The 24,995-nt window shown below is 56.4% G+C and overlaps 1 protein-coding gene across 1 annotated transcript; it reads left to right on the forward strand.

Annotated features, from left to right (window-relative positions):
* Nucleotides 1-4,593: 4,593 nt before the first annotated feature.
* Nucleotides 4,594-24,556, forward strand: ONECUT1 (one cut homeobox 1). Its single transcript, XM_084532010.1, has 2 exons — nt 4,594-5,984; nt 18,763-24,556. Exons 1-2 carry the CDS (start codon nt 4,904-4,906, stop codon nt 19,053-19,055), a joined length of 1,374 nt encoding a protein of 457 aa, XP_084388136.1. The 5' UTR covers nt 4,594-4,903; the 3' UTR covers nt 19,056-24,556.
* Nucleotides 24,557-24,995: the final 439 nt, after the last annotated feature.

A 24,995-nucleotide genomic window follows, 5' to 3' on the forward strand; every position in this document is an offset into this window, starting at 1 on the left:
GGCGGGCACAACGCCCCCCGCACGCCTGGGGAGGGACGACCCGGCACGGCACGGCCCGGTTCGGCCCCGTATGGCCCGGCTCGGATCTGCCGCGGAGCGGGCTGGCCCCGGGCCCCCTCCCCTCCAGGCCCTGTGCGCCCCGGGGCGGCAGGAGCGGGCGGGGGGCTGCGCTCCCCCCCAGCCACCACTCGCCGGTCCCCGCCGGTCCCCTTGGAAGCACCGGGAAGCGGCCGCAGGGCCCCGTCGGGGCCGGGCTGGCCCGAGCTGGGTGCCAGTGGCACAGCGGGTGATACCCGCAGAGCCCCCGCCCTGGCCCGGGGCAGGAGCCGCCCCCGGGCCCCCCCCGCGCCCGCCGGGCCGCCCCGGTGCCGGTGGCTGCGGCGGGGGCAGTGCCGGCCGGTCCCAGCCTGCCCGCGAGGAGCCGGGAGCGCAGGGCTCAGGCGCATCAAACTACCAGAAGTCATTTATCCGGTTTCATAAATAACGTCCTGATTATCTCCAGCCCCCTTAATTCATGCTCCTGTCCGCTTGATTGCGGGGTTTCAGCAGATAAAAAGTTTATAAGTTGGTCGGGTTCTTGTTTTCCTTTTTCCATCATTAACATCATTAATATAGGCTATCAATAACCCTGTCGTTTGGAGCATAGCTTCACAGTATTGATCTGCGCGGCTATTCATCTCTGCCATAGAAGACACGGAATAATTTTCGCATTACAGTAGCTTGGATTTGCTTTTAATTCATATTTAAAGCTGCAACTGGCTCTGTGGAGCTCTCTGCGAAAGACTAGAGGCGCCTAATTAATAATAAGTTAGAAACGAAGGAAGGCACCAGCGGATAAATAATTAATACAGACATCTCTGTCTCTTTGAATATTGCTACTTTAAAAATTTAGACTTACCAGGGCCATACTGTAAGTCTGCAAGTTATATTGAGGAGATGATTTAAGAAAGCTATTTTTTTTTCCTGAAATACAATGCTAAATTATTTACGGTGTTTTGCAAGCTTCCCTAAGTTCCTTCATTACCAAGCGCTGCGGTTCGCGCCGGGGGGGCGGCAGAGCGCGGCTGCAGAGGCGGCTCGGGGCGGCCCGGCCGGGGCAGCGCCCGCAGCCCTCGGGGCTCGCCCCTCGCCCCCCTGCGCGCTCCCCGGCCCCGGAGGGACCCCCCCGAGCCCTCCAGCCCCCGAAGCCGGGAGCCCGGGCGGCGGGGAGCGGGCTGTGCCCGGCCCGACGGCAGCCCGGCGCCCTGGGGCGGGCAGCGAGGGCTGCCTGGCGGGGCCCGGACGAGCCCAGCCGCCGCTTCCCGGGCTGCCCGCGGCTCCCCCGGGACTCAGCTGCCGCCCTGGCCAGGCGAGGGGGCCGGGGGTGGCCGGAACGGGGCGCGGAGCCGTGGCCCTGCTCGCCCCGTCGGGGCCGGGCGCACGGCTCCGTGCGAGAGCCGGGGGCCGGGGCTGCTGGGGGGGGTGGCGGGGGCGGACCCCCCGCCCGGGCCCTGCGCTCCCCCGGCCTGGCACCCGCAGCGAGCCCCCCGCCTCTCCCCGCCCTCCGCAGCTTGCCCTGAATGCCCGGCCCTCCCCCGCTTGCCCCAGCCTTTAAAGCCCTCTTTTCTCTGGCTGGCCCGTGACAGATGTATATGTTTTTGTCACCAAGCAAGTTTCCAAGAAGCTCAACAGGGGAAAGTCTGGAAAAGTTAATCCCTCCCGGCAGCTGTTGGCTTTGGGAGCCTCCGAGCGTCACCTTTGACACGCTCCCCGTGCGAGGGGACTTGGCAGCCGCGGCCGCCGCAAGCTGTCACCGCGCTGGGGGAGCGGGGACAGGGAGGGAGAGGGGCGCGGGGCCGGGCCGGGGCCGACAGCGGCGGCATGCACCCCAAAATGAGGGAGGGAGGGAGGGAGGGAGGGAGGGAGGAAGGAAGGAAGGAAGGAAGGAAGGAAGGAAGGAAGGAAGGAAGGAAGGAAGGAAGGAAGGAAGGAAGGAAGGAAGGAAGGAAGGAAGGAAGGAAGGAAGGAAAAGAAGTTAAAAAAAAATAAAAAAGAAAAAAAGGAAAGAAAGGAAGAAGGAAAGAGAAAGAAAGAAAGAAAGAAAGAAAGAAAGAAAGAAAGAAAGAAAGAAAGAAAGAAAGAAAGAAAGAAAGAAAGAAAGAAAGAAAGAAAGAAAGAAAGAAAGAAAGAAAGAAAGAAAGAAAGAAAGAAAGGAAGGAAGGAAGAAAGGAAGGAAGAAAAGAGAAAGGAGAAGGAAATGGGAAGGGAGGGGAAGAAGAAGAAGACGAAGACGAAGAAAGAAGAAGAAGAAGAAGAGGAGCGCCATGCCCGGTCCGCCCGGTGTGTGTCCGCCCCGCCGGGCGCTCCCCGGTGCCCGGGGCCAGGCCGCCCCGTCGGGGCCGCGCCGCGTGTGCCCGCGCCGGCCGGGAGCTCGGGGCCGTCCCCGTGCCCCATCAGCTCGGCTTTAAAAAGCACACACACACCCAGACACGCACACACACACACACACACACGCACGCACCGCTATTCAAACAAGCAAAGTTGCGTTTTAAGTCCGCTCTGAGTACCTGCTGATCAAATAAAGACTTAAGGGCGGTAACGATCACTCTGTTAAATATACGGTACTTGGCTGCACGAGCAGGAATTGATTAAAGCACCGAAATGAGCCCTCCCGGCGCTCCCCCCTCCGCCGCCGGGCCGGGAGGCTCCGCTCCGAGGGGAGCCCACGGCCGGGCCGCCCCGACGGCCCCGCGGCCCCAGCGGCGGCATTTAGAGCCGGGGCACTGCGGGGCCTGGCGGGGCTGCCCCGGGCCCTTGGCGGCGTCCCGGGGCTCCCGGCGGTCCAACCGTGCCCAGGCGCCGTCTTGGGGCCGCAGCACCACGGGACCCCTCCTGTGCGCCAGAACCGGCGGCTTTTTCACGCCGGGGCATTTTGCTGCGAGGCTCGCCCCTAAGAGTAACGGGGAAAAGCCCTTTAGGGAAGGCAAGATGCAGGCAGGGTTGCGGAGCGGTGGCCGGGACTCGCCTGAAATCCGCAGTCGCACCCCTGGGCGGAGGCGGTGTGGCCAGGGACCCCCGAAATTGAGGCCGGGTGTGGGGGTGAACCTTTCCTGGGGAAAAATGGATGCTGCCCTTCCCTACAAATCCGAGGGAGTGACTCCTATTCGCTATCATGTTCGCTTTGACAACTAACCGTTAAACGCGTGGAGATGAAATATTTTTCATTACGCGGTGACCTGTATGCAGATGTCGGCAATGAAGAAGCTGACAGCGTTTCGATTAGACCCGTAACATCACCTCGCCTTGGCCTGGAAAGCAGCCGCAGCCGTTCGTCGCGGTGGCGAAATGCTCTGGATAGTTTTGTTTTGTTTTGTTTTATTTTACCCCAAATGTTTCCTGAGACCACTAATTGCGTTTCAGGGCTATTTTTGCTTGAGCCGCCGCTACACCTTTCCTTACGTATCCCTCGCTAGAAGAAATTGCGACGTTGTTAACGTTAATATTGCCTAAATTCAGGGAGGTGGAGAGGGGTCTGGGGATGGGGGAGTGATCGGAGAGGCAGGAGAGGTGCGGGACCCGGAGGTATTTTTTAGCGTAAAATAAAACGCGGCGGAGCCTCGGGCAGCCCGGGAGAACGAACGGCGGTGAGTAACGGGCGGCTCCCGGCGAGGTGCTTCGGCGGCCCCAGCTCCAGCACAAAAGCGCGCAGAGGTGTGCGGGTTTAGCGCCGGGAAACAACCGCACGGGCTGTGGGAACCCTGAATTTTTAGGGGAAAAGCCCCGATCCCGCCCGCTCCGCGGGCCGCGCACGCAGCGCTCCAGGCACAGAAAAGTTTCCTGCGAGCCCGCCGAGGGCCGGCGGTAGCCCAGGCCCAGGGGGACCCCCCGCGGGTGCCCATCCCGGGGCGGCACCGGGACACGGGGTCCTCCCGGGGCCCTGCCCTGTCCCGGCCCCGGCCCCCCCCGCTCGGCGCCGCGCACAGGCTGCGCGCAGCCCGGCGGGGCTCGGCGCTGTCCCCGGGCGGACAAAGGCACAGCTGCCCGTGCGCCCCGCATAAAGGCACCTCGGCTCGCCAGGGGGGCGGCGGGAGGCTGTGCGCGCCCCCTCCCCTCCCCTCCCTCCCCTCCCCTCCTCCTCCTCCTCCTCCTGCCGCTCTTTCTTTTGGGAGAAAAACCATCGCCAAAGGGACGGGACGGGACGGGGCGGCACGGAGCGGGCCCTGCGGGGCCGGGCACGGCGCGGGGGGCGCAGGGCGGGGGTGAGGGGAGGGGGAACCGCCCCCCGCGGGGCCGGGATAACGGGAACTGTCCCCGCAGGGGGGCACCGGGGGCGGTGCCGGCAGCCCCCGTCGGGGAGGGCACTGGGGGGTGGGAGGGGGGGGGGCGCGGGCGCGCTCTGCGCCGGGGGCGGCGGGGCCGCGGCTCTGGGCGCCGCGCGCGGGGCTCGCCTCCTTAATAGGGGCGGTGACGTCACGGGGGGCGGGGCCGGCCCCGGGGCGGGGCCGGGGGCGTGGGGGGGCGCCGCGCGCATGCGCCGGGCCGGTGCGGTCGGGGCGCCGCGGCTGCAGCAGGAGCGGTGGCGGTGGCGGTGCGCGGGCGGGGAGCGCGCCGGGAGCCATGGGCAGGGGCGGCGAGGGACGCGGGCGCACACCCGCCGCGGCTGCGGAGCCCGTCCTGAGAGAGCGGGGGCCCTAGGAGCGATCCGGCGCCGTCATCCACCAAAAAAAAAAAAAAAATCCATTAAAAAAAAAAAAAATCCAATAAACCACCAACCAAAATTTAACCGCGGGCGGCCGAGCAGCAGCGGCAGCAGCGCCGAGCCCCTCCCGCGGCCGCCCCCGCCGCCGCCGTCCCGCGGCCGCCGCCAGGAGCCCCGGGCCGCGCCGCAGATGGCCGTGCCGCCCGGCCGGCCGCACGCCCGGCGATGAACGCGCAGCTGGCGATGGAGAACATCGGCGACCTGCACGGGGTGAGCCACGAGCCGGTGCCCGCCGCCGCCGAGCTGCTGAGCGGCAGCCCCCACCACCGCGGCGCCGTGGCCCACCGCGGCGGGCAGCTGGCGGCCCACCCGCGCCCCATGGGCATGGCGGCCATCCTCGACGGCGGCGACTACCACCACCACCACCGGCCGCCCGAGCACGGGCTGAGCGGGCCCCTGCACCCCACCATGACCATGGCCTGCGAGACCCCCCCCGGCATGAGCATGAGCAGCACCTACACCACGCTGACCCCGCTGCAGCCGCTGCCTCCCATCTCGACGGTGTCGGACAAGTTCCCCCACCACCACCACCACCACCATCACCACCACCACCCCCACCAGCGGATCCCGGGCAACGTGAGCGGCAGCTTCACGCTCATGCGGGACGAGAGGGGTCTGGCGTCCGTGAACAACCTCTACACCCCCTACCACAAGGATGTCGCCGGCATGGGGCAGAGCCTCTCTCCGCTGTCCGGGTCGGGCCTGGGCGGCATCCACAACTCCCAGCAAGGGCTGCCCCACTACGCTCACCCCGGCGCCGCCATGCCCGCCGAGAAAATGCTCACCCCGAACGGCTTCGAAGCCCACCACCCCGCCATGTTAGCCAGGCACGGCGACCAACACCTCACCCCCACCTCCGCCGGCATGGTGCCTATCAACGGGATCCCGCACCACCCCCATGCCCACCTGAACGCCCAGAGCCACGGGCAGATCCTGGGCTCGGCCAGGGAGCAAAACCCTTCTGTAACCGGTTCGCAGGTCAACAGTGGAAGTAATTCAGGGCAAATGGAAGAAATCAATACCAAAGAAGTAGCTCAGAGGATCACCACCGAGCTCAAGCGGTACAGCATCCCCCAGGCTATCTTCGCCCAGCGGGTGCTGTGCCGCTCTCAAGGGACCCTCTCGGACCTGCTGAGGAACCCCAAGCCCTGGAGCAAGCTCAAATCCGGCCGGGAGACCTTCCGCAGGATGTGGAAGTGGCTCCAGGAGCCGGAGTTTCAGCGGATGTCTGCTCTGCGGCTGGCAGGTGAGCCCGCTGCGGCCCGGGGGGGCCGGCGCTGAGCAGCGGCCCGGGCCGCCCCGTGCACAAAGCCGGCCCCGGCCCCGGGCTCCCGGAGGGGCGGCGGGGGGCTCGGTGTCCGCCGTGCTCCGGGGCCGGGCGCCCGCCCGATCGCGTCCCTCCCCGGCAGGTGCGGCGGCGGCGGGCTCGGCCGCGGGGAAGCGGCCCCGAAAGCCGGCGGGTGCGAGCCCGGGCGGCGCGGCGGGGCGGCCCGCAGCCCGCCTGCCCGGAGGCTCGCCGTTAACCTCCTTGTCCAGTTCCCAGCGCCGGTCGAGGAGGAAATATTTGGTTTGGCGGCCGGGCCGGGAGCGGGGACCCGGGCCGGGACACGGACAAATGCCGGGGGTCCCGAGGGTCGCGGGGAGCCCCGCGCCGCGCCGCCGGAGGGGAGCGAGCTCCGGAGCCGCGGGCAGTGCGGCGAGGCCGGGGCCGGGGCCGGCTGCGGTCCGCGCCTGGGGTCGGTGCCCGGGGGCGGCGATGTCCCCGCAAACGCGGCGAGCCTGGCGTGGGAGCGGCGGCTAGAGAGAGGCGGCCAGAAACGCTGTTGGCCAGGGTCGTTAGGTTATTATTTGTTTGGAACCGGTCGCAATTAGCACTAGCCCCTGGAGCTCGGCTTTTCTGCCGATGCCCCTGCCCAAGAGAAGCGATCCGGGTGGTGTCCCCGCCTCGCTCCAGGACCTCGAAACACCCCAGCGATTGCGGGGTCGGTGTGCTCGGGGGGCACGGCGGCGGTATTGTCTGCTCGGAGACCCGAAGGAGGAAAATGTGTTTCCGCCCTGTTTTGTACCCGTTCTCCTCCCGCCTCCTCCCCAGGCCCGCCAGCGTGTGCTCCCCGTGCAGAGCCCGAGTTTAATATGCCGTGAGTGAGGGTTTGTTAATTAAGTGATAGGTCTCCATTAATTTGTCCCTGGAGAACGCGAGACAGTCAATCCGACTTGGAGCCGGGGTCACTGATCCGTTTCACAGACAAAAATAAGGGAAGGGCCAAATATCTTTCTTCTTTCAAACGCACAAACGTCCCTGCGTCTCCGGCTGGCGCGACGGTGGGAACTGGGGGAACTGGGAACCGCCTCGTGGTCGGCTGGGACCTGGCTGGGCCCCGGCCGTGCCCGCAGCCTGGCTGCGGCTGAGCGGTGCCGGGGAGGGGACGCGGCGGGGATCTCGCTCTTCCCCCGTGCCGCGGCCGTCCCTGCCGGTGCTGGCTGGTGGAGGACGTTGCTCTCTTTGGCTTCCACTCCTGCGGAGTCAGTTTCAAAGGTCTGAGCTCGCAGAAAATGCCCGTTCCGCCTTCCTTTCTCAGCACCAGCCCCCGCCAGGGGTAAAACCCTCGTCTGGCTGGTGCTATCCGAGAGAGGAGGACGGGGTTTGTGTTTCCGATATCCCCTTAACGATTGCTAAGGCGAACTTTCTTCGATTTGGCGTGTATTTTTACGACAATTCGGTCGACCTGAATCTCCCCTCATTTGCATAGATCGATACTGGGAACAACCCCCCGCTTCGGAGCCTGCTGGCATCCCCTGCCTGGCGCTGCCGGCCGGGGAGCGCTGCCAGCCCCGCCGGGGCGGTGCTAAGAGCTGGGACGGAGGCGGCCGCTGCGGGGTCCGGGGAGACCCACTGCGCCCCCAAACCGCCCCCTTCCTCCCGCCACCCTGCCATTCACGGCTCCGGGCAATACGTCTAGGGAGACAACACCCTGCTCTTCTGCCTCCCCTTAGCGCTGCGACCCGACAGCTGGCGCTTCAGACAAGCAGCCTCCCCGGGGCTAAAGCGGGCCGGCAGCCCGGGGCCGGGGGGGGGGGCGGCGGGGAGGGCCGCCCGTGCTCGGGGGTCCCCGCAGCGCGGCCCCGGGGCTGCCCCGCAGCGCGGCCTCGCGCGGCCCCCGCAGCACGTGCTCATTTGCATAGCGCCGCGTCGCAGCCAATGGGGGCGGCCCCCGCAGCGCGCCCCCGCCCCGCCCCGCCCCGCTCGAGGCGCTGCCCGGCCCGCGGCCCCCGCACGGAGCATCCCGCGCGGGGCGGAAACGCCGCGTGCTGCAAACCCGCCCCGACGGGGATGGAGGCGGGAACAGCAACGCGAAACGCCAGCAGGGACTCCAGCCGACGCGAATTAAATTTCCCGTCCCCGTTATAACCGGCTCCCGGGCGCTCGGAGCGTCAGCAGGCGGAGAAATGCCCGGCGCAGCCCCGCAGCCCTCGCCTCTTCCCAGCGCCCGCAGGCAGCGGCCGGGAGGCGGCCGGGGGAGCGCAGCCCGGGGGGTTTAGGCCCCGCGCTCCTGCCCGGCGCTTTATCTCGAGTACTGGCCCCTTGCAGCCATCCCTGGGGGCTTCCTACCTCCCAGATTACAGAAGCTCCGACAAATAGAGGAAAAATTGGTAGTTACATGGGAGCGGGATTGAGGTCTTGACACTTCCCGGGCTGTCTCTTGAAATGTAAGCAGAACTGCTAATTGCAAAGCTGACCTCTTCCAGCCTCCATCTTATTCATCCCATCTTCTTTCCCCTCTCTGTTCTCTTTTCCTTTGTCTGTCCCCCCTCGCTCCCCCTTCGTCGCTGAATATTTATCCATTTGCCCGTTTCTCTCTGAGTTATTCTTCCTGCCCTCCCCCCGCCTCTGCTGACATTTGGAAGGGCAGCAAAGGGATCCCGAAAAATAAATGCAATTCAAAGAAAACGCACGGCCCTCCCGCAGCCTACTGGGATTCGGGAGTGGGTTTCTTTCGGGTTATTTTCTAGGGGAGGAGGTGACAAGGGAGGGATAAAGAAGGCCAAATCGGGCTCCTCTAGTGCGGGAGAAAACCAGCTGCGCCGAGCCGGGAGACGTTGGAAAGGCGCTGCCCGAGGGCCTCGGGGAGTGCCCGGTGCTGAGCGAGGGGACCGGGGCAGGGGGCTCCGAGAGCCCCCCCGGCCTCGCTGCTCCAGCAGGCGACAAAAAGAGGGAGCGGGAGCCCCAGGAGCCGCCTCCACCGGCCCTTCCCGCTGCGACGGGGGCTTCCCGAGCCCGGCACGGGCCGGTGGGAGCGGGGAGCAGGTGGCGGGGCTCGGAGGGGGGCGGCTCTGCCCGGCCCGGCCCGGCCCGGCTCCCTTCGGCCCGGCTGCTCGCTGGGCTTCTGCGGCCTGGCTGCCGGCTGCCGAGCTCGCGTCCCTTCCTCCCTCCCCTTCTCCTTCCTCCCTCCCAAATTAAATCTCGGCTTAAGCGAAGGCTGGGAAGTCGGCGAGAAATCCTCACCAAATTAACTGTAAGGAAATCGATACGGCAATCAGAGCGTTTCCCACGTTAAGTATGAAATCTAAGGAGCGCCGCCCGCCCCTCTTGCCCCGCTGCCGCCCGGCCTCAGCAGCAGCAGCAGCAGCAGCGGGCCGGCCGCGAGCGCCTCGCTAGAGCCCGTCCGACGGCCACCGGCGGGGCTGTGCCTTTGCACCGGGGGAGCGGAGGGCAGCGACCGGGGGCTTCGCCGCCCGCACTCCGGGGCAGAGGCCGTGGCCGCGGCCGGTCCGCGGGTGCTGGACCCGGAGCGAGGTGCCGGGGCCGAGGGGCGGAGAGCGGCCTTGCTGCGGGATTGCTTGAGGGCCGCTCGCCCAGCACGGCGTTTGCCCTTCGTTAATGTTTGCCCAGCGGGGGGTGGAGGAGCGGGGCCGGGCAGCGGGGAGCCGCGTTCCTCTGTGCCCGGTCTCGGCACCCCCGGGCCCTTTGCTGGAATTCCCCGCCGTGTGGCGAGGGGACCCCTGCGGGCCCCGTTCCCCGCTGCCACCCTCGCTGCCAGTTGGACAAAGCGGCCTCGGAAGCGCTCCCGCCCCGTCTGCCCGCGCCGCCCGGTGCCACCGGGCTCCCGCCGCCTCCCGTTCCCGGGGGCTCTGCGCCATCTACTGACCGCCGCCGGAGCGGGCCCCCGCACCGGGCAGCGGCGGCTCCCCCGGGCCGGGACACGGCCGTGGGACACGCAGGGGGCCGGGGCGCCTCGGTGCGGGCTCCCGGGACAGCTCTGGGCCCCGGCCCCGTTCGCGGCTTGCCCGGGCGGCGCGGCCCGCGGCGGCTTCAGCACTGCGGACAGTTACCGCCGGCACGGCACGGCACGGCACGGCACGGTACGGCACGGTACAGTACGGCCGGGGGGTTCCGTGCCGCCTGCAGCGGGGGCGAGGCCCCGTCGGTGATGCTTAACGGCCCCGGGCACTCGGGCTGTGTGCGGAGCGGCGGCCCCCGGAGGGCTCGGTCCCCGGCCCGGTGCGCTCCCCGAGTGCCTGGGAAGCGGAGCCTTCGGCCCCCGGGCAGCGGGCGCCCCGGCTGGGAACGCTCGGCAGAGGAAACCGAAGCCTTTTCCCAGCCGCCCCGAGCCCAGCCAGGCGGGCCAGGACGCTCCGTGAGCAGGGCCGAGGAGCCGCGGGGCACCGCAGCTGGGAGCCGGCATCTGCCAAGCGCCACTTCACGCAGCCGGGAGCTGCTGGAGAGGTGCGAAATCGGCTGGAAATGCACGGGCTGGGAAGGCCGCGGTGGTGCGTTCCTGAAGGCAGCTCGGGCTTTGTCTCGGGCAGCGTTCGCCCGTCCCCGGTGTAGCAGGAGGATCCCCGCACCCTCCGCGCAAGGGCCCTCTGCGAGGCACACCGAAGGGACTCAGGCTCAGGAGCTGTTGCTGAAGTGCTCGTGGCTTTCATCAGATGAGTGCGGGCACAGGCGCAGTTTTTCCTGAGTGTCGAGGGAGGACCTAGCGTGGCACCCCGTCGGCTATTTCCGTGACTACTGCACTCCTGCACGATCAAATCGATAAATGCTGATTTTCATTTCGACCATCAATCCATCTGGATGAATCGTATACTGGTGGGGAAGAGATCGTTTCTTGCTGAAATTCTCCCAAAACGCGCCTTACCCGAGCCATTCGCGTATGAGGAAGTCAGCTTCGTGATGCCAAGAGAACGATTCGTAGAAGCAATATTAGATTAACGGTATTTGGGATTTTCCCGTTTCAGGGCAGCAGGAACGCTCCCTGGTCACTCCTCGGGCGCAGCCCCAGTGGCAGTCGGAGCGTGGCAGGTGCCAGCTGCGTGGGGGGCTGCAGGGGCTGTGCGCCCCCGGAGAGCTGCTGCTCGCAACAGCCCCCGGCGGTAAACCGGAGAACAAGGGGCCAGTTCCTGAGCGAGGCCGGCAGAGAAGTTGCGGGGCGGCCGGTCCTTTCCTGGATGTTTTCAGAGCTCGGTGGCACTGCCTGCGGGGGTCCCGCACCCGGCTGCCCTGGTGCCCCCGGGTGTAGGAACTCGGTTTTACTTCCCCGGCGTTCTTCTCCTTAATTTCTGGCTCTCTGAATATCATCGGAAGTGACCAAGGGCTTCAAAAGCAGCGGAGGGGAAGCGGGGCCGGACCTTGGGACACGAGCCCGAGCAGCCGCCCGCCCGGATTGCTGAGCGCACCTTGCTGGCCCTTGACGTCCCGGGGAAGGGTTTTGGAGGATGCCGCCGCCTCCACCGCCCCGGGACGGGGCCGCAGCAGCAGAACCCCGGGGCGGGGGGGACAGCGGCGGCACCGCACCCGGCGGGAACGAGAGGATGCGAAGCTGCCCGTGGGCGGCGGGCCCGGTGCGACTCCCATGTAAAAAAATCGTTAACGGGGGCGGAGCGGTGCGGTGCGGTGCGGGGAGGTGAGGTGCGGAGCGGTGCGGGGAGGTGCGGAGCGGTGCGGAGCGGTGCGGTGCGGAGCGGTGCGGGGAGGTGCGGTGCGGAGCGGTGCGGGGAGGTGCGGCGCGGCGCAGCAGCGGCGAGGAGAGGTCGCCACCCAGGGGCCGGCCGCCGCCAGCGCTCGTGGGCGCGTCGGGAAGCGCTAACGTGATTAAAATATTGATGCAGTCACAGAAATCGTTCATTAAGGCAATTTAATCTTTGCTATTAAATGTCCTTTCAATTCATTTGGGGTAATTAAGATGCCGTTAAAGTGATTAAATCCTAACTACTTATGCTAGACAAAGAAATATTTGTCACGGTAATATGGTTAACTAAGGACCCAGTGAAAGAAATGAAACGTTTGCTTTAAATGATATCGCAGGACGATCGGGTGCTTTGCCCTGATTGATCCACTTAGCAACAGGTCCTGCAGTGGCAATGTCAGCTCATGCGAGCGGTTACAGACCCATCAGCACCATAAGTTTGTGGAAACCGCAGCTTCCCAACGCATTGAGTCAGCATGACTTAGATTCCCTTTATTATTCCAGCGGCAGCAAATTAAGGTCACCCATTTTAATACAGCACACAGCAGTGAGATGTTTGCCAGTCACGGTCTCTGCTGGGGTCTTTATGTTGACAAACTGCTGTCCTTCTTTGAACTTCCCATATAGAAATGGATTCAACTCCTCTTGCATTGTGAAACAACAACAGGGAAATGCTGCCTGGCTGTGGCAGCAGAGAAGTAAGATCCACATCAAATGACCTCTGAGAAGACGGAGACACCCACACTCTGAATAAGCGTGAATGCAAATTCCCAGAGAGACAAAATGCTGAGTGGTGCCAGGAGGGATACAAGGACACTCAGTGTGTGTTCAGACACTTCGGTATAGTCTGTGTTCTCTTCAGATGAAAGGGGAGAGTTTCAGGGAGCCAGTGTCACCTGTGTGGGCTTTCATCAAGCGCAAGGGGCAGGCCTTGTCCTGCCATGGCTGGAAGCTTTTGGGGGTCCATCTGTGCTGACTGCTGCCATGGAGCACGTGGCCATGAGCTGCGCATACAGCACTGTGCCCAAGGGATCCCGTCTGCCAGGGCCCATCGAAGGCACGGGGCATGCAGGGGCAGTACTATGCAGGGTGAGTGACACATGGAGCTGGAGCTGTCCATCCAGACCAAACGGATTTGCCTGCTTTTTGTTCATGTGGGGAAGTCAGAGGTCAGGTAACATGTCTGACAGGCTGCTAATCTTGTTCTCATGTTCCCAAAATACAAAGTTTTTGATGATTAAGAAAGATCCATTATTTGTGTGCTTCTCTGCATGCTCCGGAGGTGTTTTTCTCATGATAAGGATAGAGCTTATCACACTTCATTATGTATTATCATCACTATGGATTTACCATAAACTTTTGGCTACTTGCTTCCACTGAGCTCCTGCAGCCAGTGTGATTAGGACTATCTCTGATGTCCAAAGTCCTTACACAGGAGTCCTTTCAGTCTCCTGTGGAAATCCTGCTGCCTTCTCCACCCAAAGGTAGAGCCTCCTTCAGAGGAATATCCCTTGGGATACTCTAGCTTGTATCGGTGAAGACTTTTCATTCTCTGAAAATGTTATTGGGTGTTTTGTGACATTTCAAAACAAGAAATAGATGCTTTAGAAAGAAATTTGCAGGGTCTCAGTTCAGACTGCAGCTCAGGCAGGTCCCAGGCTCCATAGACCTGACACAACAAAAATTAGAAAATGCATTTAAAGAGGAAATTCTTAAAAGTTTTTTTTATGTCTCCAAGACCTGTCCTGTAGGCATGAACTTGGGACAGCTAAATGATTTGCCTTTGCAAGAGGAGGGGGCAAAAGCTCACAAAAGCTTTGAGAGCTCTCTCAAGTCAATCTAATACGTGCTTCCTTGTCTCTCCTATGTCATATGCAGAATGCAAAGTTTTTGCTGGCACCTGTTAGAGCCAGGCTGCATCCCTTCTTGGGGTTTCTTGGGGAAGGGTGACTGCTCTCAGCTCACAGCTGTGAAGCTGTTAGCTTGTAAACTCCCCTGCTACTTCCTGGGAACCTTGCACTGGAGTCTGTGAGAGAAGCATAATGCTGGTTTTTGTTTGTTTGTTTGTTTTTGGGTTTTGTTTTGTTTGTTTGTTTTTAGCCACCTGTCTGAAGCAAATACAATGCTCATAAATAGTGAAGTTTTACTGGGCTTTGTCCAAGTGGCTGCTCTTCCCCATCTCAGTGGTATGTGATCTTTCAAAGTTCACGAGCCATCCTGAAAGGGGCATTTTAAGAAGAAATCCACCCCATAGGGATGAAAGACTAGATCAGGTGTCAGGGTTAACACCTGCACTTACTGTGGTCTGGACTTTTAGAAGGACAGAGCAGAGCGGTTCACGTCACAGGCAGGCAAAGCACCCTCATCTCTCTTCCAGCATAAGCATGTAATTAGAGCATTTTCATAGCGATTGTGATCGTCCCCTCCCCTGCAAGCACAGGATGGGTCCTATCGTGTTATAGGCAGTCGGGCCAGCCACGCGCTGGAGGAAAATGCTGATAAACAGTGCCATGGCAGTGGTGAGACTGCAGGAATTGTGCTGCCCACCACCAGCTGGGCCATAAGGAGGTGTACAGGCCTTGCCAGCCCCGGCAAGTTAACTCAGCCAGATCCCTCAGGCAACTCAGAAGGAACAAAGGAAGACAAAAATAGATTGATGGACTGTATCAGGAGAATTGCGAGTGTCAAAAATATCTGTTGCTCCAGGCAGAGGAAGATGGAAGTGGCTGGGAGAGGCCAGAGTTCAGCAGTGGATTTATAAGGCTCCTTCTGGCACTGATAATGTTACATTGTCATATCTGCACATGTGTTGCCAGACTCAGAGTGACTTTTGCCTTATACTCTGCTTTGATATGTTTTAACTAGGCTTTCTTAAGTCTCTTTGGCAAGGCACGGCGCTCAGCTGGGACAGCACAGGGCAGAGGGCAGGGTGGCTGCGTGGGGCCAGCAGGGTGCAGCCGTGCCATGCTGTGGAGACGCGCACGCCGCCGGGAGCACTGCTTCCTGAATTCGGCTTCTGTGCTGTGTGAGAGGGCAGGTGCCTGTGAAGGACATCAACGCAATTTACTTTTATTATCTTCCGCTACATAAAATCCTTATCTCGGTGTGTGGTTTCAAAGACAGGCTCTGGTGTTTTTCCCAAACAGGGTGCGCTTGGTGTCTGTGAAGCCACCAGCCTCAGCGACCACCCTTGCCTGCCTCAGAGGAGGGCCTGGCCAGAGGCCGGGTGCTGCCGGCGCCGCCATTTTCCTGCTGCAGGCCAGGACACCAAGGGGGACGGCCCTGCTGTCTGCCCGTCCTCTGTGCCCGCCTGGACAGACGCTCACGTTGGAGCGTTTCATCCCGCGGTGTACATTTGTTCTCTGGCAGGCTCGAAGCTATGATTTATTATTAAAATTGATTGGCTCCAATGCAGGGAAAACGATCGTCAGGAAACCCTATTACGGTTTTTCATTATCACCATTATTTATTTTTAAGTGCTATTAATATTCCTGGGTCTGGACAAGGCAGAAGATGAAAGGTGGGATCCACCCTTCCTGCTCACAGGAGGAGGCCTGGCAGCGCCGTTGCAAGAGCTCTTTGAACAATTATGCCTATCGGGAAGCCTTGCCCTCAGTCTGCCGCTCGGGAACGTTAGCAGGAGCGGAGCTGGAACAGGAACAAGCTTTGCATTGCAGATTTGGCAGGTGTCACCAGCTGCCCGGGACAAGGAAGGGTCTGCAGGCAGTGCTGAGCAGGGCCCAGGGCCAGGCTGCAGCCAGGTGCTAGGCCCTGCTGCCGCAGCGTGGCCTCGCTCCGCCTGCGTGGGGCCGCGCCGTGCTTGGGAGGCAGCAGCCGGCTGCGGTGCTCCCCATGGCACACACGAGGTCCCCAGCTGCCACAGAGCCGGTCCTCACCCCTGAGCCAAGGAGTGGTCAGTCCTTGGTTCACAGTTGGCGAACTCCAGCTTAGACATGAGGACAAGCACTTATTCGATAGGCTTTGGGCTAAACCAGAGCCGTAGGAAACCAGTGATCCCGGGTGGCAGTTTGTTAAGAAACCAAAAGGCCGCCGTGCTGAAGGAGGAAGGGGTGGAAGGGGTGGGTAGCTGCCTGTCGGCACCTCCAGGGAGCAACTGGGCAACGCTAAAGCTTGCCCTCTGGTGGGCTCGGCTGAGATGAACCAGGTGCTCATGTGGCCCAGTATGGTGCATTACATGTCTGAAGACATGACGTGGCTGTGGGCATTGTGCTGGCAGCCGGAGGGATTCAGCCGATGCTGCCATGGGTGCTGTTGAGTCTTGTCCCCCTCTCCTCTTCATCAGCTGGCAGACAACCAGTAGGAAAGTGGAGTCAGGGTTTCAACCACTCAGTGCGTATTCCATCACCTGGATGTGTCTGGTATCACCAGTCACAGAGGTCTCTAACTGAGGTCTCTGGTACAACTGAAGTTCAGGAACAAAGTATTTGGTAACTCTTGGGAAGTTCTCTAGCTAAACAATTGTTCAGGAACATTAAATTTCAGGAGATGAGCACAAGCTCTGGTAGACATCATAAGCAAGTTAGTTTCACAATACATGGCTGTTTTTTTAATTCTCTGTGATTTCAGAGAACGCTTGTACTCGTTTGTGATTGAAGCCCCCGTGGTTTACACAGCTAATTGAACCAGCCTTGTGCTTACCGCTGTGCCTGTGATCTGTGGCGTGCAGGTTCCTGCTGGAGCAGCGCACAATGCTGACGTGGATCGTGCTGCTGGTGTAGTTAGGATTGTGTGGAAAATGTTGATCTCCCCTCTGGACAGTCCATCTAGGTGAAAGCCGGAGTTCGTGCAGTCTTTGAAAAAGTGAGACGTAAAGCTGTGTGAAGATACGAGTTGTTAGGCACAGCAAACGTGGCATGGGTTTGGCTTGTCCCTGTTAGCAGGGGCAGAGTCGCTGAAGCTGAGCCCTGCAGCTGCTCTTACAGGAATTTCTGAGCCTCAAGTTTTTAGGAGTATGAAAAGTTGAGACTGTTGATATCTCTTGCACTCCTCGTTTTCTCATTTCTAATATTGGTTGATAACTAATGAGCTGTTCTTGCAATAATATTTTTAACCTGTGAGTTATCGACATTCACTTTAATCAGGATGCAGAATTATTTCAGCAGAGCCTGATCCCTGCAGTGTGTTCACCAGCTTAACTTCACAAGGGGTTGCTCGTGTGAAGAAACCTGTTTTTCAGCCCAAAAGTGATACCACATTTCAGAGGTCAGGATGTATCTTCAAAGTATTCTTCAAAGCTTTCCAGATAAAAATAACTATAGATGATACGAGTCTGGCACCTCAGTCCATGTGATCGATGTGTCATTGCTCATGAAGGGGCGTGCAGCTGGGATGCTCATCATTAGGGAGCGCTTCAAAAGCTTCTGCGTGGAGAGGGCAGGAAGGCCGGGCAGTGAGCCCTGCCTCGCCCAGCACCGCCCAGCCCCAGCGCTGCCTCGCGGCTCCGCAGCCTTGCTGCCGCCCCTGTGCGCTTGCTGCTCCTGGAAGTACAAGCGGTGGGGGACTATTTTTATACTTTCCTCAGGCAATGAAACCCTCGTGCCAACGCTGGCTCTCGGTAGCAATGAAAGATGTTGGAAGGACCTCTGTAAAGTAATTTGCTGTCTTTGTTCCAACATCCATGGGATAGGTGGAGATGCTGCACAAAATACTTGATATGACCAGCACTGATCTCCACGGAAGTCAGGACTAGACACACAGAGACAGAACATCCATATTCTTTTCAGAAATACCTCTCTAAATCAGCATTAAAGAACATTGTTGGAGGGAAAAAAGAGGAAACGGACAGCTTCAGACTCTTTTGAAAGTGAGACAGACCAATCTGTCCTCCCAAGGAAACCTTTTATCCTAGCTAAATGCTAACAATATGAGCTGGCAGGCGGTCAAAGGCTGTCGGGGGACTTGGAGCCATGCTTCCAGCCCCACGGATTCTGCCGAGCAGGTGATCTGCAAGGCAGATTTCAGGTTGCCGCTGCAGTGATGTGGGGTAGAACAGTGCTTGAGGGGGAGAAGAGGGGAGAGAGAGGAAAGAAGTGAAATTTCATAGGGAAGATTTACTACACCCTTGTTCTGTGTGGCAAAGCGTGGTTTGTTTTGTTCAAAATACATAACCATCTGGGCCTATACGACTGTAACAGGGTCCCGTTTTCTCAGTTTGTTTTTTTCTCAGCCAAAAAGAAACAAATATAGAAATGTATTGACAACAAATAATGAAGACAAAAAATGTGGGAAAGGCTGATTTAAGAGTGCAGTGAATTTCCACTCAGCCTTGTAGGGCCATTATGTAAACTCCCAGCACTAATGGGTATTTTCAAAATTTAGCCTCAGTAACAGCGTGTTCTGAGTTTGAACAGACAATGATAAAAGCATTTTCTAACGTAAATTCCTTACATTTTTGACAGCTTATAATATATTAAAATTTAAAATTTTGAATTTGCATTTAGTTCACATATTAAAGCAAGGTGGTAAACCTAGGGGCTGCCCTACCATGCAGATGCGGGTGCTGCCCAGCAGGGCCAGGCCTGGAGCTGTGCCCATGCAAGGGAGCTGGTGACAAAACCGCAGGGACACGTTTGTGCCTGTCCCGTGCCAGCTCCCTGCCTGTCCCACAGCACCCTCTACACCCACCCCACAAGAAATGCGCTCTGCACCCCCTGCACCCTCTCCCAAGTAGCGCATCGAAGGCACCCTGCTGACCTCAGCTGAACGCAACAGGCCCCCAGGCTGGCTCTTCTCACCCCAAGAAGCCTATGAAATATGTGAAATGGGCATTGCAAGGGGCGAGAGTAGCCATTGCAGAGTCAGGTGGCTGAAAGGCCATGTCAAATTGTTTTTCTCATTTACAAACCTTACAGCAGCCTGGATTCATGTGAGTACCTGTTGGTGGATCCATGAAATATGTATGTAACTTGTATCTGTGTTATCTCGTGTCACACATCTTTTCCAAATGTGAAAGCTGAAGTGAATGTTACTTTTTTTTCCTAGTTGTAACTTACTCCTTTGCAAGACCTCTCTAACCCGTGCTCCCTTTTCTTACAGCATGCAAGAGGAAAGAACAAGAGCACGGGAAGGACAGAGGGAATACCCCCAAAAAGCCTCGGTTGGTCTTCACAGATGTCCAGCGTCGAACTCTACATGCAATATTCAAGGAAAATAAGCGTCCGTCCAAAGAATTACAAATCACCATTTCCCAGCAGCTTGGGTTGGAGCTGAGCACCGTCAGCAACTTTTTCATGAATGCACGGAGGAGGAGTCTGGATAAGTGGCAAGACGAGGGCAGCTCCAATTCAGGCAACTCATCTTCTTCATCAAGCACTTGTACCAAAGCATGAAGGAATAACCACGAACTAAACCTCGGTGGAAAAGCTTTAAAAATAAATAAATAAATAAATAAATAAAGACAGACCAGGACCTCAAGATAGCAGGTTTATACTTAGAACTATTTGAAAAAAAATGCTATTTATAAGTCCAAAGAAACCAAAGACTTATTTCACCTGCATTATGACTTTGTTCTAAGACACACGCTTTAGTAGGATGACGACTTGCAAAAAAATAAAACAAAAGAAGACAGCGAAATGGAATGAACAAAGTGGAACACAAAGAGAAGAGAAGCAGACCACTGGTCTCACACCTTCGTTCATGATCATCTTCACCGTTCTTGGCTGTTTAGTGGTTTGGAGCATAGTGATTTCTTGTCATTGAAGGGACATCTTTTCAGATATGGCTCTTCATTTCCACAGCGATTGCCATGAAGGTGTGCAGTGTATCCGTACTGTGTACACGCCGGTGGTTAGGGACTGAGTCAGGGCTGGTCTGCAGAGAGGGTTGTGCCGCGGCGCGACCGGCAAGGCGTGGAGTCGTCTGAATTCATTTGAACGGTAGTGTGATTTTTGCTGTTTCAGTGTTTGAGCTTCCCCGGCAAGATGCCCGGAAACAAGTTCAAACTAGGCAAAGAAATTTTGAATGGTACCTAAACCAGTGCATTCTCTTTGTTTGTTAAGGAATGTTCAGATTTAAAAAAGGAAAACTATTCCATCCATAAAAAATCGACTAGCTACCAAAGAACACATTTAATAATTATATTGCAGGTATTTTATTGCAATGATTTTAATATTCCAAAGCTATTTTTACACAAAATACTATGTAGAGTTATAGGTATAAACTAATCTAACTGTATAACACATAAAAACTTGTAATCAAGACTGTTATTTGCCATTAGTAATACCACACTATCGTTTCTTTTCACGATCGGCAAGAAAGAATGCCAGCAGCAGTGGGGCAGTGGCAGGCAGGGGGCCGGTGGCCGGGGGCCGCATCCGTCGCTGGTGCCAGTGGCAGCAGGCGGCCTGTGCTGCCCCACGTGCCACCCCAGCCCAAAAGAGACAATACACAAATGAGAAAATCTGAGGAAACCTAAAACGACAGGGCCCTGTGCCTGATCAATGCTCATTGACGTTAGTGAGCTGCTTTTTTTTTTTTTTTTTTTCCCTTTATTTTTTTAACCTATTGACTTTCCTAGGTGAAGGAATAGAGATAGCTTTGAAGGCTCGGGGTCTTTTCCCATCGAAAACAGCAGTAGGACAGAAGGTGATGGTGGTGGGAACAGCTCCGACAGAAGCTCCAGGAGTGCTTTTGGAAAGCCAAATTATGGTTCCTCTGAAGTCAGTAGCAAAGTCCCCATGACACCAAGGCACAGCCTGTTGTTCCATGGCTTCATATCTGTGGGCAGCAGTCTGAGCTTTTGTTCTGTGCATTCTTTCTTGCTCATCTGTTAATCAGGATAATGCATGAAATAGTTTAAAATTTGTAGTTGAAAAGCTTTAACTGCTCTGTTGCTAACAGAACCTTAGAAGATAAACCATCCCATCCCTACTCCGATAAAACTAAAACGTAAAGCATGCAACATCTGCATATTAAATTTTAGTGTAAGGGGAAAATAGACTTTAAAAACCATACATGTGCCTGTTAGATTTCTAACCGGTGTTCCAAATTGCTGTAGTAATATTATTAGTTAGAATTCCAAAGTAATCAAATATGCAGGTTAGGCCCAAAGGATTAGAAATAGGTAATCTTACTTACACCCTTTTTTTTAAAAAAATAAAATAAAATAGAGAGAGAGAGAAAAAAAAATTCAAGGTAAACTAGAATCCAGACAACATCAACAATGCAGGTTTTGGTGATGAAGCCCGCTCAAATATTAGCAACACCGAAGTTGAGCACCTTTGTAGCACCATTGATTTCCCAAGATGACAGGGTCTAGTCAAGTTTCAGGGTATACAGTTAATTTCCGGTAAGTGTTTAGAATTTAACTGAAAAATCTCTTTATTAAAATAAAGTCAAATAAAACCAAGGTTTTGGGCAACAGATATTTCTCCCCATTTTTCTATGTTATACCCAGTTTAAGAATGGCAAAGCAAATATCTATTCAAATGTAATCTGTGATGTTTTACTGCCCCTAGCTTACCTTAAATTTTAGCGAGCTTTCTTTTTAGTGTTCCTTTCCCACCAAGGCATAATTGACAAATATTAATAAGCTCACCTATAAAGTATCTTATGAATGCAGTTTCATTAGTGTGAGATTGATAAAGGACAGTGGTAACTAATGTTTAAGTTTTTTCCAGCAAAACACTGCTTTGTAACGTACCTATAGTTTAGAAAAGAAAGCCTTATTTATTTAAAACTTGAGAATTTAAAAATGCAGGGAAATTCAAAGTACATTGACGCATTTTTTAGTATTTCCATTGTATTGTCTTTAGAGACTACTTGCTGAAACCAAAGAGAACTTTCATACCAGCATTAAATTTGCACCCAATATGCAATTTCAGGATCTCTGATACACACCCACCCACACAAGCCCCCGAGTAGATCTGTGTATACACACAGGCACACACATTTTTCTGTGGGTGCGTCTGTGTATACATGCACACACATATATCCACACACACCAAAACTGATGCACAAGTTGTAGATTTTAAGTGCTAGTGTTTTCTTTTGTTTTTACATGTCCTTTTAAGTATCTCTAAACATTTTTTTTTTCCTAAGCCATTAAGAACAAAACCACTCTTCCCCTAAGCAATATGCGCCTCATACTCTAAATAGACCGAGAACACGCTTTTCTTTAATTGAGTTCAAATCATGAAGCAAACAGCTACAGGAAGGCTCCTGCCGTGCCCTGGGTGCGCTGCCCGGCCCCATGCCCCGGAGCCTGGGCAGAGCGGTGCCGAGCAGCCCAGGCCCGCTGCTGAGGCTTCCTGGCTGCCCACCTTCTCTGGCGCTGCGCTCGACGCCACGCAGAAAGTCCTGTCTCCATCACTTTAGCATTAGTCTGCCCGGTCACTTGGGTGAGATCGGGACTTCATTCCTGACAAACTGGAAAATAGTTTCAGATTCCAAAACCAAAGGACCTCAAAATCTGCCAGGAACAGTTAGGAGAGGAGCAGAACCCGAAACCGCCTGGGAGCATCGGGAGGCTGGGCGTCAGTCATGGGTGGCCCCGCGGGCATGTTTGGCCCGCAGGGCAGCCCGCGCTGACCATAACAGCCCCCGGGGAGGCCGGCTGAGCGGTGAAACTTCCACATCCATCCCCATCCTAAACGGCACCATTAGCTTTCCAGGGAAAACGAAAGGCTCCCAGCCGGCAGCGCTGCTCGGTTCGACCCCTCGTGGCTTCCCGGAGGCCTTGTCCTCCTCTCCTTACTCAGGTAAAGCCAGGTGACCAAGAGCAAGGCAGCCAGCGGTGCTGGGCTTCGCCCCGGGTCCGGAGCGAGCCGGTGGTGGTGGCAGCGCTGCCGGGGTGCCGCTGCCGGGCCCCGCAGCACCGCTGGCCTCCCGCAGCCCTGGGACAGCCCTCCTCGCCCGAGCTGCCGCGCCACGCTCGAGCCCTGAGGAACGGTCCTTCTTTCTACTACTCTTCCTCCTGTCCTCCTCCTCTTCCTCCTCCTTTGTACATAAGGATGAAAACTATGCATTTAGCAAACAAAGAGAAAGCACTTACCCTTTTCTATCCAGCTGCGTTTGGGTGCATTCAAAGGTCCAGAGGCTAATTTTGAGACTTTGCTTAGCCTTCTGGTTTATTATTGTGGTGTGGTTAGCTTTACAATACATTTGGTAACTATTTGCTAAAGACAAAGAAGCAAAAGGTAAGGAATAGCTACTTCCACGTGTTAAAAAAAAAAAAAAAAAAAAAAGGAAAAAAAAAAAAGAAAAAAAAAAGTGTGTAAAGATCTACTATTTATAGTGTGAACCAAAGACGCTACCTCACTCGATTTCCATTGGTGATTTTAATCACATTGATGATACCAAAGAATACCAAAGATTTTTCATGCACGGCCTCGGTCTGTAAAGGGAACTCCTCCTCCCCACCTCCCTGTCCCTCCCACCCTGTCCTCACCTCCACTCAGTGTGTAGACTTGTCTTCTCCTTAATAGTAATGATGGTAACCTGATGAATTCTTACTTCTCTTACTACAACTGCTACTACTGACGATGATAAGGATACTAATAATAAAGCTCTAGGCAAACATGTTGCAAACTTTGTAAACTCCTAGGACGAGTGCCTTGCTTGAACCAAAGTGTTAAACCGCTGTTGACCTCTTTATCTCTCACCTTATACTCTTTGAATACCTCAGCCTGTTAGAAAGGCCACTAATGAAAAAAGGAATAATTCTTCACCGTGGTGCTTTTTGCCGTGCAACCATGCAATGAAACTTTCTTTGATACCAAAGGAAAATGTTTTTTTCCACTTTCTTGCTGACAAACCAAAGGTTCCTTCCTCCTTCCCCTGCAAGCAGCGTGAGTCCCTCAGCCCAGACAGGCCGTGCATTGCTTTTACCAATTCCTCCAAATACCTCATAGTAATAAATCGTTAGGGTTATGTTGTATAGAGAGTCTATGTGATAAGGCAGAACTTACTAGTTTGATAATTGTTAAGGTTACTTAAAAAAAGCTTTATAATTCTTATTTATTTTGTAGGGGTTGTTTTGTTTGTATGTTCCTTTTTTATTGCTGTGGTTGGGTTCGGGTTTCTTCTTTCCCTTTTTTTTTTTTTTTTTTTTTTTTTTTTGGCAGAACTTCTCTGATATGCTCAAGGAAGATCTTATTCCTGGGAATATTTCAAAGTGGGTAAAGATTGCTGTTTGCAATGAATGCAAGAAAGGGAAAAATGGCTTTGATTTCTATTGTTTCGGTTTGGATGCTTTGTGTTTGCTAGTCAATGTTCTTTTCACAGGGTAAAAAAAAAAAATATTCTCTGCTGTGATAAATGGTTCCTATTTTTTCTCTATAATGTGCTGTGATTTTTAATTTAATTACATTTTGTATACGCTTATTTAATCACTGCTTTAATTTATGACTATGTAGTTTAAAAACGAATTGTATATAGTAGATTCAAAAATGGCCAAAGCTTTATGTTACAATCTTTTCATTCTTGATGCTGAGATAAACTGAAGGAGAGTGCTTCTCTTGACTGCAGGGTGTATCTTCAGACTTGTCTTGGCATGCACTTCTACGCGTGTTCCAAACACTGCCAGGTTATCCCCCGGGCCTCCCTTCCCCCAGACTTGTACATGCCAAAATGAGTGTTTCAAGGTCGTGCTTTTGTCATTAGAAAGCAGAAAGGCATTATTAGCGCGTTTTTCCTTTAATTTATTTGTCTTTTTTATAGAAAAGGTTCCTTTGCGGGTAAGACCCGCGCATCCAAAGAATTTCCAAGTTGTTTGATGTTTCCAAGCACTGGCATTTGTGAGAGACTTTGCTGAGTTCTGTTTTCCTTTGCCATACGCACGGGGAGCGCGAGCAGCGGGCGGGCGCCCCAGGAGAGCGGCTGGCCGGAGGCTGGTGGCACCGCTCGTGGGAAGGCCACGGCCGGCCCCCGCTGGGCTTTCCCTCCCCGGGGGACAGCCTAGGGTGGCAGGGGACAGTGGCAGCCCAGCTGGCAGCGCCCACGGGCTGCCACCCTGCCACCCGCGGGTGCCGGGCCCTGCAAGGAGGGGGGACGGGGGGAACGGGTCGGGGTCCATGCGGCGCCACCAGCCTCCCCAGGACATGCCCAGGCTCAGGGACCGCGGCAGAGCCGTGGTGCGCGGTGGCGGGTGGATGGGCAGAAATGTCCCCGTCCCGCGTGGGGACTGCCACCGCACCCTCCGGTCAGCTCCAGAGGGAAAAAGCAGTTTTGAGTTGAAAAGAAAAAGAGTACTGACAATGATAATTCTGCAAAGCTGACGGTGGCATCATGGCACAGAAAATAGGATGCCACTCACCTGTGTTTTATTTTGC

Source organism: Aythya ferina, assembly GCF_964211825.1.
Source record: "Aythya ferina genome assembly, chromosome: 11".
NCBI classification, from domain to species: domain Eukaryota; kingdom Metazoa; phylum Chordata; class Aves; order Anseriformes; family Anatidae; genus Aythya; species Aythya ferina.

What these genes read in the sequence shown, in the direction of transcription:
- ONECUT1 (XM_084532010.1), top strand. Translation starts at nt 4,904, where the DNA reads ATGAACGCGCAGCTGGCGATGGAGAACATCGGCGACCTGCACGGGGTG. An exon ending in GTCTGCTCTGCGGCTGGCAG is followed by an intron (nt 5,985 to 18,762) that starts GTGAGCCCGCTG and finishes CTTTTCTTACAG; the next exon opens with CATGCAAGAGGAAAGAACAA.